The following is a 15,864-nucleotide window of genomic DNA, read 5'->3' on the forward strand; positions in this document are numbered from 1 at the left end:
ATGTCGTGAGCTAGCGGGTCCTAATGCTTGCGATTGCGATGTATTTTCGGACGTTCTTCGTAGAATCGTTAACATAGGCGAACGGAACCGACTATTTTACGCGTTTCCTGCCATCCTTGAATAAACGCGACGTCTTGGATAAATTGGGATACGTTCATACCAATAGTAGATTATATTCCCTTGAAACTCGCTTATAATAGTCTTCTAATAGTTCTTCCAAGCGCACTTTGTATTACACAGCTATCACCATAAATAATTTCACTGAAGAACGGACTTACGAGATTGTTGGATTATTCCCTCTTACGTCGCCATTCATGTTTTCGTGTTCTATAAGCATGCATCATATCACAGCTTAACAAAAAGATGCGATAAGTCTTAATAATACCCATTAACCACCATAATCAAGTTGTTCTACTAATTCGTCGGTATATGTTACTCATTTGATGGCACCTAAATCGTTCTTAACGAATTATATTAAAAAGATACAGAGACAATCGGCTCCGGCTTATTATTACACGATGGTGTTACACAACGAATCCTAACTTCTCTATTGAAACGATTTATTTTGAATAAATTGACTAACATCATTCAGTCAATAAAAACACTATTCTCACTGCCGGAGTATCCAGATTTGTATATACTATTTGTTATATTATATCTTGTTTTATTATATTACGTTATAACATATCACGTTATATTATGTTACGTTATAATGTATTATATTATACTATATTACGATCTAATGTATTACGATATATTATATTACGTTATATACTATTACGATATATTGTATTACGTTATATAGTATTACGTTATATTATATTCAGTTATATAGTATTACATTATATTGCATTATATGGTATTATGTTATATAGTATAACATTATATTACATTACGTTATAATGTAATACGTTATATAGTATTACGTTATATTATATTACGATATATTACATTACGCTTTATAGTATTACGATATACACCCTTGGACAAAAAGATAGCACATGTGTGCTATCATTAATTTCTCATAGATAGAGTCCGAATTTCCCAAGTTTGACGAATGGCATATAAACAGTACCTTGTAGTAATAAGGTATATGAGCTTGAAACTGTATCTTCGCTATTCCTCTTGTATTTATCAACAATGATTGTGAAATCCGGTCGGCGAAATGATAGCACACCAAGCATTTTGTTTCCATTCCTTAGTATTTCTGTGTATTCTGAGTGGTGTAGACGTAGTGAAAAGTAGAAGAATTTCATTAGAAACCTTACAAATTTCGATTCAAACAATGGGACGTGGAAAACAGCTAAATAGTGAAGAGATTCAAACAGTTTTGAAATTAAAGAAAGAAAACTTTACTATTTCTAAAATTGCAAAAGTTCTCAGTAGAAGTCGGAAAGTCATTTATAATTTACTGAAAGATGTAAATAATTATGGAACAAAAAAAAGCAGTGGGAGACCTTCCGCGATTAGTACTCGTGAAAAACGTGCAATTTTACGTGCCGCGTCAAATTCGCTTCTCACGTCACGTGAAATTGCAGAAAAAGTTGGCGTAAAAACTAATCCTCGGAATGTCAGACGTGTACTACAACAATCCGCGCACATAAAGCGGATGAAATTAAAACGAAGACCAGCTCTAAAGCAGATTCACAAGGAGCATCGATTATATTTTGCAAAAGAACATATACGGTGGAACAAGAAGTGGAGGAAAGTTATATTTACAGATAAAAAAAGATTTAATTTAGATGGCCCAGATGGATTCAATTTTTACTATCATGATGTAAGAAAAAAAAAATTGTCACAAATACGGCGTCAAATGGGTGGAGGTAGCATTATGCTTTGGGCAGGTATTGGGTATAACGGAAAGACTGATTTAATATCAATTCGCAGCAAGATGAATGCTATAACCTATCGTAATTTGATACAAAATCAAATTGCAAAGTACGCAACACATATTGCGAGACAAGATTTTATTTTTCAGCAAGATAATGCTGCAGTTCACACCGCTAAGGTTGTGAAAGAATATTTTTCAACAGAAAATATTGCAGTTTTGGACTGGCCTGCATGCTCCCCCGATTTAAACATAATCGAAAACTGTTGGAGTAAATTAAGCAATGCCGTTTATAGAGAAAATAGGCAATTTGAAAGTATTAATCAGTTAAAAAAGTGCCTTGAAGAGGAATGGAGAAATATATCGCTGGATTATATTAGAAAACTATATCGTTCTTTGCCGAAACGAATGCTGGAGGTGGTGGAGAATAAGGGAGGATCCACACATTATTAAATTTTAAAAGGTTTTTTATTTTTGTACAATTTAGTAGATAATAAACACTACAACTTTTGAAAGTGTGCTATCATTTCGCCGACCGGATTTCACAATCATTGTTGATAAATACAAGAGGAATAGCGAAGATACAGTTTCAAGCTCATATACCTTATTACTACAAGGTACTGTTTATATGCCATTCGTCAAACTTGGGAAATTCGGACTCTATCTATGAGAAATTAATGATAGCACACATGTGCTATCTTTTTGTCCAAATTGTATTACGTTATATTATATGTATAAAGAAAATGTCGATTGGTTAACAAGAATACCAAGGTATAAATATATAGATATGTGGAAAACTCAGGAAATCATTATCAGAAAAGTCGACTAGTCCTGTTTCTTGTACAGTGCTGGTTAGAAGAAACATCAGATCACGATCGACAGAACCACAAAAAGTATGTAAAGTGCCAAACAATTCTCTACTCTCTTTTTTAAATTTCTTTAATGTTACTCGAAAGGACTATATATATGTGGACTAACTATAAATATGTGTTTGTGATGATAACGGCAATACCTTCTGCAAAATCTTAAAAATATTCATGAATTTCTTTAATTGTTAGGAAGATTGCATTTTATCTGTGTTAAATTTCATATAAACTTTTTATTAGGAATGTTTTATAACAAAAAAGTACATTCAAAATATTAACTGATGAATGTAATACAAATATCAGAGCGCTTTCTGCTGTTTACTATGTGGTGTCTTAGAAAAAATTAATAGGATTTAAAACAATAAATATCATACTGTAAAATAAATATGACATAACATACAAGTGTTACAAAGTAGGTAAAAAAAGATTATATACTCATAAGTGTCATGTTCAAGTGATAACAGTATACATTTAGAAGCAATCATAAATTATATTTATGATATATTATAATAATAAAAAATTTTGGTAATTTTTTTACTGGTTTACTTTTTTTCAATATAATAAGACATAAAGGTTTAAAACAAATAAACAGATCTTAAATTCTATTTACATATATATATATATATATTTTGTTAACTGTTCAGTTCAGAAGAAAATACTTTTACTGCCTGCGAAAGCAGCTTAATTTCAACTGCCTTTAGTTCATACTCCTCATTGTCAATGTATAATGTATGATTTTTATCGGTCTATAAATGAATTAACATATAGAAATTAAATAATCTTTAAAATTTGGAATATTCAAACTATGAAATTTTACCTTTTGCGGAGTTAATTCAATTTTCTTGGCTTCCACTATTTGATTACATAATGATTTATTACTTTTTTCTTTTTTCCAACCTTCAGACACGAAAGAAAAGTAATTGATATCCTTTGGACCTACATAATAGAGGTAACTTTCCATGATCCTGATTATATATATATATATATAATTTTATTCCATATGATATTTGTTTAATTACCAATTTTCACTTTTAAAGATGGTGGTGATGATTCAACTTGTAACTTGTCTATATTGGAAGTTGCTACATGCAATTCACAAGTTGATATAGGTAGTTCATGGAGAACGTCACATTTTTCATTTATTCTTTTACTAAAATCAATGCTATCTAAAAAATATGGTTTCCTGTGCTTATTTTGGGATATTATATGTAGTGAATATAACAAAACATACCTCTGGAGGCATTGTATCTTGGTAGAAATACATGCCACCACCTTGTATTTAAATTAGAAATTAGATTGTTTTGACTACAACGAGAACAACCTTCACAAGGAAGTGTATATTTTAATACTGCATCACAATATTTGTTTAAATTCTCTTCATAACCATTGAATACATAAGTCACATATCTGTACAGTAAATACATGATATTAGGTAATATAAATTTACATTAATGTGAATATTGTGCAAATTCCAAAATATTGAAGGAAAAACATATATTTACTTTCTTAAAAATCCCCAGTACCAATACTTGTTAGCAGAAGCATTTGCATCTTTCCATACACCCCATTCCACTGTTCCCATAGCATAAATTGGTTTTGCAGGTTCTTCGGGATTATTCTTTAATTATAAAACAATAGAAGATTTTTAGTTACTGAAAAAATTAAAAATATCCTATGTACATAACAGAAACATACATCAATAGCTTTAACTTCAATCATATCCATCATTTTTGATTTCTCATGTATAATTGCCATTGTTGCCTCTATCACTTGTTTTATATCAGATAGATCATCATATTCATGGTACAAAGATTTTGCAATTTTATTTGTTTGTCCCAATGGTAAAATACCAATGGGACACTGTTTGACTAAATTAAGATTGAGATCATATTTTCTTACTAATCCAGTTAAAACATCAGATAAAGTACCATCTCCTCCTGCAACTATGATAGCATCAGTAGGTGTATCTAAATCCATTATAATTTTACGAGCATCATTTTGTGAGTCTGTCTGTATTACAGTTACAGCAATTCCAGCTAAATGCAAAAGTGGTTCACAATAATTTTGAAATAATTTTTTAGCTTTCCTACAAATAAGGATAACAATTAATCAATAATTAAACTATAAGTAGAATCACAATTTACAAATCAGACATAAGCAAACCCTTTTTTAGCAGTTGGATTTAAAATAATGGTTACGTGGCGTGGTTTTATATTTGTTGGAAGTGGAAAATCACCATATTGTGATACACTTTCACAATATTGTCTCATTAATTGGTTAGCACTAAAAATATTACCACTTTTTAATGTCATCTCAACAGTAGAATGAATTTACCAATTATAAGACTAAAACTTTGTATCTTACTCGTATACTTCCTTGCCATATGAAATTCCATATGTTACAGCTGCACATGCCACCAGAGATTTTTTCCAATTATTTCGTATAGTCCGGAAAAAGCTTAATATTTTGGCCATTTCTTAAACACTTCTGTTTATAACAACATAACCTTCATGAATCTGTACTTTATGTATTGTACATTGTACGCCAAGTAACATTTATAAACAATTGAAAGTTTTTTAAAAGTACACAAACATTACGAAGATTTATTTAAAACAAATAAAGTCTGCATTTTTTCATTTTACAAAAAAAATTAATTTTTATTATCTATAATAAGGTAATCTCAATTTTAACAGTACACACACTTTTTGAAAATTTATGAAATACGCGTTTCAAAAAGAATTCTCATATTTTAAAAAGCTTGTAACTTTATAAAAATCTTTTCTGAGAAGTTTTTAATTCCTAAGTCCTTTATTTATGCGGTATTACGGATTGTATGTACTATCACTACTATTACAAGTATCCCATCTGTAGTCTTATCACAAGTATCATATATATACAAACTACAAGTTGATCAGAGAATGACTTGATACTCACGTGTTTAGGATAGTTTACAATTCCCTTTAAATTCCACGCATAAAATATTAATAAATACTGCGAATTTAATTAAAATCATAAAATTTCAAATAATAGATTTTTTATTGCTGATAAACGGTAAAATAATATAATAATCTGATTTAATGTAATATCTGAATTTTATATTATTAAATATTTGAAGAAATATATATATGCATATAAATATTTTGTGCAATAGCTGCTCCATCTATGATTTCTGAATCATGAAAATTGCCTCTTTATGAAATTTGTCAATTATTTTTTATCATCACGTTGATCACTTTTTCATAGGTGAATCTTATTTGTCCAAAGCGTGGTCCAAATGCGGATTTGCAGCCACTACGCGTCATCGTTATAAAACAGGACAATTTCAGAAATAGTTCAATAGAGATATTATAAATTCTGTCTCTTTATATCTCGTTTCCTAAACAGGAAATAGTTTGATGTACACACGTGTTTCCTGCAGTATTAAGCAGAGTGCGAGAAACTGTTCAAGCTCCGGAACTTAAGCCCGACAACTCTGCTGTAAGTTAACAATAAAACACTTTCATAAGTATCAGCCATTTTATCAGTTAATTTCATTTACAAAAAAAAAAGAGAATGGACAATAAATTTATATAACACGTAAATGTGCGAATTTTTTATTCGTATATTTACATATGCATAAAAATAATATCATGTTTTTACGGATGACAGGTCAGTGTAATTATTATTTTAATTCTGACATTTGTCGATGGTTATAGTTAACTGTATTTTGTAAAACGCAGTACCTAAATCTATAAGATTACGCTTATGTTAACATTTTGTAGATGTACATATTTTTCTGTATCCTTATGTTCTACTAAAAAGATCAAAATCACGTATTTTTAAAAATGTATTTAATAACAGAATAATCCATAATTATTGGTTAACATTAAACAGTGGAATTTATAATAACTTTACGTGATTAAATTGTTGATTTTATGTTTTTTAAATATTTTGTTTATATTTTGCAACACTGTACCTGTATGTAGTACTAAAAGTTGATAAGATAATTTCTAGGAATCTGAATATATAATTTATTTATTCCTAAAATATCCATTCTCTTAATGAAATTTTATTTTATTCAAGAAATATCTTCTTTTTTGAGACTTAAGTGACAGTATACAAGGTATGATTGTAGTAATAGAACTAAATATTAGATAAAATTTATGTAAAAATAAATGGAAAACATAGAATGAAATATGTTTTTAAGACTTCGTTTCCAAGAAGATTGGTTAAAGAAGAATCTGTAAGTACACCTGCATATATTTGAGTAATTGAGATTGGATTTTCATATAAAAAACCAATAATGTACTCTAAAGATATTGAAAATCTTAATAAAATAGAAAGTTATTAAATGCTATTCAATATTAAAAGCAAGAGAATCATTCGAATATTATTTATTGGTTAGAATTTTAAATAAAGAAATAAGATAAATATTTTTTTAGAATTTTTCTTGAAACTCTACTATTGTATAAAAATAATTATTAATCCAGAAACAAATTAGCATACTTAGTGATTTTTGAAATTAATATATTGGAAACTAAGATCTGGAATAGAAAGATTTCATTCTATCTTTTTTCATTTATTCTTTATATTTTCAACTATTTTTTATGTAAAAAAGCAAATCTTAATTGGTTATATCATCATAATGATTACGCTATATATAACTATACTGAGTTAAATATAATATTCATTTAACTTTACATTACAGGTAAAGTTAAATTGCAATATAGATATTGATAGATGAAAAATAGAAGTGAAATATTTATTATATGCAAAACCTTGGTTTAATGGTAATAAAAGATGGATTCTAACAATTGCCATAATATATGTAAAGAAGTAAATGATATTGAACTATCTACATCTAATAATAAAACAAATGAGATAATACAACTTGTTGAACCTGTGGTTGATAATAAATGTAATGTTGTTAATAAGAAGAATACATTTGAAGAAAATCAGAATGAAAACTCTTTAAGAGAAACATCATTTTCTATTTTTAATTCTACAACATTGTCGGAAGCAACCACCTCACAAGACAATATTCTAATTTCGTCAAATGATAGTGAGTCAAGCTCTCCTTCTAGTAATCAAAATAAGTGTAAAAGAAGTATTTCAAAAGGTGTTTTAATAATATTTTAATATCTTAATAGTTACCAAACTTATGTAATTATTTAATGTACATTTATTGGTTTTAATTTGTAGCTCAAGTAGATGATGATAATTGTGATGACATTAATATATTTAATGAAGAATCGAGTAAACATCAAAAATTAAATGAAAATGTTTGTAATAAATCAAAATCAGAAAATGAAAGTGTTGATAATACACAATTAGTAAAGGAGTCTAAGGATAGTTGTAGTGAAGAAACTACTGAAGATGTCGAAATGAGATCAGGTAAATAGTTGAAAAAAGACATGTAATACTTGAAAGATTTTGATACTATATAGTATTTAAATGCAGAAACTGAAGAAGCTGCAGCTCTTAGGGAAACAAAGAATCATGAAGAAGGACTAGAAATTGATAATGATAGTTCACATGCTAGATATGCTGGTATGTATTGTTACATTCATTATTCGTATTTTATAAATTTCATTTTTATCATTAAACATTGCAAGAAATAAGAACTGGTTTTATTGGGACAATTAGAAAAGCCTCTTTTATTAAATGTAACAGAACAGGATTTGCGACAATTAGAAGAGTCTCTCTTATCAAATGACTCAAATTTTGATACTGAACAAACAGCTAGTGAGGAGGAATCAGAAGAGTCAGAGCCAGATACTCCTGCATGTTTGAAGAAGAAAAGACCAAAGCCAACCTGGTTTGTAGTGCCAGAACTTCTTCACCGTGAAATGGGAATTAATCCATCCTTTCAACGTAGATATTACGGTTCCTTACACGTTGTAGAACACTTTGAACTTATGTACAAACTTAAAGAGCATGAGGTACACATCTTATGTTTTAAACTTTGTATTTAAAAGACTAGAATGCAATCTTTATTATATAATATTTTTAGGGTTGTGTTAATGCTTTAAATTTTAATAAAAAAGGAAATTTATTAGCCAGTGGTTCTGATGATTTGTATGTAGTCATATGGGACTGGGCAATAGGAAAAAAACATCATTCTTTTGCTAGTGGTCATAGGAGTAATATGTTTCAAGTATGTATACTGAAATATATTTTGTAATGAACTATATTTCCATTTAGAAAATATGTTAATATATATTTTGTATTTGTTTACTTTTTTATTGTTACAAAAATGTATATCACTGCGATTGTTTATTTTCAGGCTAAATGGCTACCATTCGATGAAGAAAATTTAATGGCTACATGTGCTCGTGATGGACAAGTACGTTTATTAGATATTAGACGTGGCGTATCACGAAAATTAGCTTCGCACAATGCGCCAACTCATAAACTTGCACTTCATCCGGATACGCCCCATGTTATTGTTTCTGTTGGTGAAGATGCAAAAGTTTTGTCTATAGATATCAGAGAAGAGAAACCAACAAAGTACGTCTTTTAAGTAGCCTTTTGTAAAACATATTTTTTCACGATGTATAAAAACAATTTGATTGTATAGGTTACTAGTCGTAAGGGACGGTACTTTCCACGTGCAATTGTACAGCGTTCATTGTAATCCTCTCAAAAGCAACGAATTTTGTGTTGCTGGTCGGTCTCAATGCGTTAGAGTATATGACCGACGAAATGTATCTAAACCAATACACGAATTATGTCCTTCACATTTGGTATGTTTTTTGGATTTTATACAATTAAAAATAAAATTATATATCTCTTTTGTAACCTAATTTTCATGAATTTTCATGAAACAGACTATGAAGAAACATGTACATGTAACTTGTGCTGTATACAACTATGATGGAACTGAAATTCTTGCATCTTATAACGACGAAGATATATATTTATTTGATGCAATATCGCCACAACCTGGAGATTTTGCTCATAAATATGAAGGTCATAGGAACAATGCTACTGGTATATATTATTGTTTGGTACATTTTACAAGAATTAAATGAAAATTTGCACTTATTATATTTCATATTTCATAGTGAAGGGAGTTAATTTCTTTGGGCCAAAGAGTGAATTTGTTATATCTGGGTCGGATTGTGGAAATATATTTATCTGGGAGAAGAACACTGAAGCAATCGTAAATTGGATGCCTGGAGATGAACAAGGAGTGGTATGTAATCTATTAAAAATATAATGATAAAGTTTAATAACACTCTGTCGTATAGGTAAATTGTTTAGAGCCTCATCCACATATTCCTATTCTTGCAACAAGTGGGCTTGATTGTGATGTGAAAGTTTGGGCACCTTCTTGCGAAGATCCACCTTCACTTCAAAAAATAGAAAATGTACCTTTAATAGAAAAAGTATGTGTAATTTACGAAAATTGTTGTGATACAAACATATATATGTTATTATTTTATATATTTTCTATTCTAGTGCGTTACATCTAATGCAATGAACAGGGCACAAGAAACTTATACCGAATCCGATGCATTCGATAGTCAAATGCTTTGGATATTATTAAGACATATTCGTCATACGGAAAGAGTAAGACTAGTGTGTATTGATTAGTATAAATTGACAATTATAAGAATACAAAATTTTACAGAAATTTATTTGATCATTTTACATTGTGATGTAGAATCTAAACGTAAGACGAGTTTCTAGTAACCAAAATCAGGATGATGATGACGACGATGATGATGATAATATTGATGATTCTTCGGATGATGACTCTTCTGATCATAGCGATAGTCAATCAGAAGGAGATGGAATTAGAAGATTGCAATGTCCTCCATCTTAGAGGTATTAAAACGGACTATTCTACGTTTTGTACATTAATATTTATACTATCTTTGAATGATGTTATTACAAATGGCTAATTATGATGAAGAGATTATGATAAATTTAGACGTTTTGAAATTTTGATTTATCTTGCTCTACCAATTTAGTAGTTCAATAATACAAGTGATATGTATAATTTATTATAATCATAAGATTTAGGGTGCGTTGAATATGTATAAAGACTTGCTAAAAATATGTAAAGTATTAGATGAAGATTAGAAATAATGTAGATCCATTTCTAGTAACAACATAATTACAATTTTGTATTATTCTCTGAAAAATTAAAAAAATTATTGTTCCTAAAAAGATAAGTATTTACGATCATATTTAACAAATATACCCAAATTTACATTCTTGTTTTTATTATTTACAAGTTCAATGATATTTCAGAATAATAATATTTTAATCGTTTTTGCAACACAAATTGTGTTTTGAAAATTGTGAAAAGAATGCCAAGTTTAAATATCAAAATGTAACATAAAAGAAAATAAAGGATTGTTTCTATGCATAATATTGTTATTGGTACAATTCTTTTTATTATATAAAATAAAAAGTTAGTAGAACAATGACATAATTTAGTGGTAGAATAAAATTTACTTTGTAATGTGTACGGTAATATGATTAAAATATTGATCTTTTAAAACATACACATAATGTTCTTCAAAAGATGCCTATGGAATAAGCAAGACCAGCATACATATATAATGTCGTAACACCCATGATGAAAGTAATAGTAGCTTTAACAATAAGGGCTAACCATGGGCCAGTTAAGAAAAATACTAGGAGAAAATCTAAAATAAGTGGTCTATATACTGTAAGTATAAGCATACCAGTTACTATTGGAACTAAACTTCGTTTTAAATCATGTCGTGACCATAACCATACAAGTGTTGCTGTAGTTATATGTTGTACCTATATGCATAAAAAATAAAGTTTTAATAAAAAATTTCCTGCGAGGTATTACTTATTAAAGCCGTAGTACATTATTACTCACTAAATTAACATTAGATTCAAGACTCTTTCGAATGTATTTCCAATCAAATTCTGCGCCTCTTGCTCCTATCCATAATAGAAGGAACCTAGTAAGTAATACCTCAGCTCCAGCCCATCCAACTCCAGCAGTTAAAATTTTTGCATGCCCTTTACCGGGTATATTGTTCAATGATAATAAAATTCCTACTAAATCAGCTAAATCTATCGAAGACTTTAAAAATTCCTACATAATTTATTATATGTTAAATCAGTTAATCAATAATTAAATACAAGCGAATTAAAAATATAAATACATACACCAATTAAATCATAATCTTCACCTCCTATGTTATCTGTTGTAGGGAAAAAAGTAGCAAGTGCCAGCATTTTTACTAATTGTGTAAATATGTAAATACCTCCAGCTTGAATACATTTCCAAAATGCACCATATTCTGATCTGAAAGTTTATATATATATTTCGAAATGTGTTATTCGTATGATAAATACATTAAGAAATAAATTATAATTATAATTAAATTATAATTAAATTATAATTAATGTGGTATAATTATCACATGATATTAATTGTCATATGTAGTACAATTATTGAAATGAAAATAAATTCCAAAATAATGATCAAATAATAATAACTATAAATAGGTTAGAAATGTTTAGAATGTACTTACAACCCTGAATATTTATAAGTAAGATAATATGGAACATAAACTAAAGCTAAACAATTTCCAAAATGATATAATGTCATCTTTTCAGTAATATTATGTAAATTTAATTTAAATACTATTCATCATTATATAGCAGACGACTCATACACGAAAGATGACAATATGACAAGTATCAAATGGGATGTTATATCTGCGGTGGGAAAGTGCATTTTTTATAGTATAAAAGCACAGACGAGATACAGAATAGACGTGGTATACAATGTTTTTCCATGTCCCACGTTTTCGAATTATCATTTTCGTGTCATATGCGCCACTATCGATTCAGTACAATACTGGTTTAAATTAAAACTAGTCTTGTATGAAATTATAAATAAAATATAGAATAGAATATTCTGTAATTGCAATGAAGTATAGAATTCTATATTTTTATAATACTTCAAGAAGCATTGAACACTATCAAAATAATATATTGCTATACAGTAATAGTTAAATATTTCACTTATGTAGTTTCAAATAAAATTATAGTCTCATATATATAAAACATAAGAATGTATATTTTTAAATCTTTGTTTTCGTTTGAATTTTCATTTTCGTATTCTCAAATTAATTGTTAATTACATACATATATCACAGACGAGTACCTATACTTAATTAATGATTATATATTACCTGATATTATAAAGAATAGAGTATAAGTATTCTGATCATAGATAAATAATTCTTATATTCACCGAAGTAAATTGTAGAGGGCGTAAGGAAAACTAATTACTTTCTAGGTCGGTATTTCAGAACGTGAGACATGAAGTCCCGTATAATATAAGGTCTATACTGTATATAGTCAATGATCAGACGTAAAATTTTTTCAATTTTATTAATAATTTTTTATTAATTTCAACGTAGTTTGTGATCATATATATATAAATATATATATATATATATATATATATATATATATATATATCGATATATCGATTTTGAGTTTTAAAGATTTGTCATTTACAATTTACAATAAAAATGAAAAAATTATAGTGTTGTTTTAAAAAAATAAATAATTTTTTTCAGGTACGTTATATTTTATATTTTTAAGTTCTTTTATTCATATGATATTTATTTAAGAAGTTATTTCGATTGTGCTTACTTTATCTACGAAGTTCTTAATCTATTAGGTTATGTTTTAGTTTGTTTTAAGTAAGGTTATCTTTTCGTTTCTTATTTTCATTTCCAAAGAAATATTTAAACGGACAATAATTATTCTGTTCGTTAATAATTTCGCAGATTGATAAGTTTATACATTTACAAATGAGAGATATATAAAAAATATATTATTTACATGATATAATTTTCAATAATTTTTAATGTATAAGTTATTTAGTTGCTTATAATTTTTTAGTAAGATTAGTCTACAACGTGTATGTATTATAAAACTATAGTTTTTAGTACATTATAACTTATATATAACTTACATGGCACAAACGTTTTTTTCTGCAACATTAAATCATCCCCTATATATTTTAACCCCTTTGAAAGGGGCACCAGTCACCCCTTTAATTCCTAAAAAAGGGGTACCAGTCACCCCTTTAATTCCTAAAAAAGGGGTGACTGATGAAAAAGGATATTGCAGCTGGAAAGATATTGACTATGTGTTTCTAATAGTTTTGATTTATTTCAATGCTTTTTTTGTGATTAATTTCATTGTAATGTGACATAGATACGTAAAAATATATCACTATATTTTCATTAAAAGGACAAAAGCTTCATGAAAGCAAAAAATATATAAAATATTAGAATGTATTATGAATTTGACAATTCTTTCTCTTATATTCAGTTAGAATTCACAAGACACACCCTTTTAGCTCTGGGATTTGGAGTATTGCAACGGAGCATGCTCCATCTTAACGTTTCAGCCTGCTTTTTAGAATCCATCTACCCTTTTCAACGTTGTCGATGGTAGATACGATCCCTTCTTTTTTTCCCACTTGGAATCTGTAGGACACACCCCTTTTAGCGTGGGATTTAGAATATTCCAATGGAGCATGCTCCGTCTGTAAACCACCACAGTCTGTATTGTAAAAGCAGTTCTCCCTTTCTATCATTTGTGATAGAGAATCCACTCCGAAGGATTGGTTGGGAATTCCCTATGATTGGTCAGGGATGCTCTGGGAGGTGTTGAGTATATCCTAGCATAACTGTTCTCCGTAGCAAGTGCAGGAGGAAAGATCAGTTTAGCTGAGACTAGCGTTGAGTTCACTTCATATTGTGTTGTTTAACTACTGGTATAAGAACTAAGGAGATTATCTGTTATAATGTGTTGCATTTATAAACTTAATAATAGTGTGTGTCAGTGTATTAATACATTAAAATATTTGAGTATTGTTTAAATATAACATTTACTCATATATATATTTTTAGTTTACATAAAAGTAATTTATTTTGATTCAATGATTCAAAATGAAAGTGAATGCAAAGAAAGTTCAGAAGTTTTAATATAAATTTCATCTTTTGTATTTCTATTCCAATACCTGTAATTATTTGTGAAATATAGTGTTTTATATTATATTTATTTTCATGTCTCAAGAATAAGTAACGAGTACAATTCATTTTTTACAAAAATATATTTATATAAACAAGAAAAATAAAGAATATATTGGTGATTTTTTTTTATTTACCTTTCAGTTTATTTTGATCTATATGCTTCTTCATACAGCAATGTTTTGTTTAGCATTATCATAATCATGGTATCAAATAAATTCATATGTTTATAAACAAGTTGATCAGATTTAATCGTTATGTATAAATTATTGCATAAACATTGATGTCAGTGATATCAAGATTTTCAATACATACAAAATTCAGAACAGGTAAGAGAGTGTTTATATATTCATCAATACAAAAAATATTTTTATTTGTCTATGTAACTGGATATTTTAGTTTCATTTATATTTCAGTATAGCACGTTGCAATAGTTGTAAAAAGATCGTAATAATTATTTATAATAGTATGTAATTATAAATCACGTTTTTATTATAATTCTACAAGTAGTCGTAAGAGGGCACCACCATCCACCATTAGTCTACCGCAGATTTTCTTTCCTCTTTTAAATACTAGCTCGTACTTATTTTTCAAAATACATATTATATAATCATTTACAAAGACAATAAATAAAAATCAAAGCGAAAGTAGAAACTATAAGCAAAATTACTACGAAAAGCAATTTTTCTATTAAAATTATCTATAATTTTTACATTTACATTTAGAATTTCTACATTCAAAATCTACATGGAAATTTATTCTTTCCACAAATTATCATCATTTTAAACAATTACGTGCTAACATACCACGAACCAAATATTCTTTCTTGTTTAATTGTCACCGAAGGAAACGTATACAATGCTATACCACTACATTTTTAATTTGAGTAATATCTTAACTCAGCCCTGCAATAAAATTAAATGGTCTAGTCGAATAAAAGTTTCAGCTTTGAAAATAATTAATTCATAGTGGAAGATTTAAATTATCATTCGCATAAGTCTGTTTTCTTAATAACTCGGTTAAATGGATCGTTCAGGTTTAAAAGAGAAGACTGCGTTCTTAACCCGAAATCCAGGGGTTGAGACTATTCCGAAACGACAAGACGATACATTCTTCCCTTCCCGTGTATTCTTGT

General features: G+C 28.2%; 3 protein-coding genes and 1 long non-coding RNA gene across 19 annotated transcripts in view; 2 read left to right on the forward strand and 2 right to left on the reverse strand.

Moving 5' to 3' along the window:
* Window positions 1-2,907: 2,907 nt before the first annotated feature.
* On the reverse strand, window positions 2,908-5,769 carry LOC132910128 (acylglycerol kinase, mitochondrial). Of its 3 annotated transcripts, none has more exons than XM_060965623.1 (9): window positions 5,629-5,769; window positions 5,059-5,181; window positions 4,858-4,977; window positions 4,390-4,780; window positions 4,197-4,312; window positions 3,926-4,101; window positions 3,714-3,860; window positions 3,512-3,630; window positions 2,908-3,440 (listed from the first exon to the last, which is right to left on the reverse strand). In XM_060965623.1, exons 2-9 carry the CDS (start codon window positions 5,166-5,168, stop codon window positions 3,327-3,329), a joined length of 1,293 nt encoding a protein of 430 aa, XP_060821606.1. In that variant the 5' UTR covers window positions 5,169-5,181; window positions 5,629-5,769; the 3' UTR covers window positions 2,908-3,326. The 3 variants fall into 3 exon arrangements, with proteins under 3 accessions (XP_060821606.1, XP_060821607.1, XP_060821605.1); XM_060965624.1 differs by lacking the exon at window positions 5,629-5,769 and adding an exon at window positions 5,397-5,597; XM_060965622.1 differs by lacking the exon at window positions 5,629-5,769 and having other exon boundaries at window positions 5,059-5,597.
* Window positions 5,770-6,189: 420 nt separating this feature from the next.
* Window positions 6,190-11,056, forward strand: LOC132910116 (DDB1- and CUL4-associated factor 8-like). 7 transcript variants are annotated; one of them, XM_060965596.1, is made up of 13 exons: window positions 6,190-6,342; window positions 7,382-7,792; window positions 7,876-8,067; window positions 8,134-8,223; window positions 8,320-8,615; window positions 8,687-8,830; window positions 8,960-9,183; window positions 9,254-9,419; window positions 9,504-9,666; window positions 9,741-9,871; window positions 9,927-10,064; window positions 10,138-10,257; window positions 10,343-11,056. In XM_060965596.1, exons 2-13 carry the CDS (start codon window positions 7,474-7,476, stop codon window positions 10,502-10,504), a joined length of 2,145 nt encoding a protein of 714 aa, XP_060821579.1. In that variant the 5' UTR covers window positions 6,190-6,342; window positions 7,382-7,473; the 3' UTR covers window positions 10,505-11,056. The 7 variants fall into 7 exon arrangements, with proteins under 7 accessions (XP_060821579.1, XP_060821584.1, XP_060821581.1 ...); XM_060965601.1 differs by lacking the exons at window positions 6,190-6,342; window positions 10,343-11,056 and adding exons at window positions 6,391-6,796; window positions 10,310-10,336 and having other exon boundaries at window positions 10,138-10,248; XM_060965598.1 differs by lacking the exon at window positions 6,190-6,342 and adding an exon at window positions 6,392-6,796 and having other exon boundaries at window positions 10,138-10,248.
* Window positions 9,654-12,489, reverse strand: LOC132910135 (BOS complex subunit TMEM147). Of its 3 annotated transcripts, none has more exons than XM_060965635.1 (5): window positions 12,204-12,489; window positions 11,836-11,974; window positions 11,540-11,761; window positions 11,376-11,457; window positions 9,654-10,050 (listed from the first exon to the last, which is right to left on the reverse strand). In XM_060965635.1, the coding sequence occupies exons 1-5, from the start codon at window positions 12,278-12,280 to the stop codon at window positions 10,031-10,033; spliced, it is 540 nt and encodes a 179-aa protein (XP_060821618.1). In that variant the 5' UTR covers window positions 12,281-12,489; the 3' UTR covers window positions 9,654-10,030. The 3 variants fall into 3 exon arrangements, with proteins under 3 accessions (XP_060821618.1, XP_060821617.1, XP_060821616.1); XM_060965634.1 differs by having other exon boundaries at window positions 11,194-11,457; window positions 12,204-12,487; XM_060965633.1 differs by lacking the exon at window positions 9,654-10,050 and having other exon boundaries at window positions 11,120-11,457; window positions 12,204-12,485.
* Window positions 12,490-13,161: 672 nt separating this feature from the next.
* The window catches only part of LOC132910146 (uncharacterized), a 57,630-nt gene continuing 54,927 nt past the window's right edge, over window positions 13,162-15,864 (forward strand). For all 6 annotated transcript variants that reach the window (XR_009658692.1, XR_009658694.1, XR_009658693.1 and 3 more), the window contains exon 1: window positions 13,162-15,058. This is a non-coding gene — a long non-coding RNA (uncharacterized LOC132910146). The remainder of the gene's footprint in view (window positions 15,059-15,864) is intronic.

This window comes from Bombus pascuorum, chromosome 8, assembly GCF_905332965.1.
Source record: "Bombus pascuorum chromosome 8, iyBomPasc1.1, whole genome shotgun sequence".
NCBI classification, from domain to species: Eukaryota; Metazoa; Arthropoda; class Insecta; order Hymenoptera; family Apidae; genus Bombus; species Bombus pascuorum.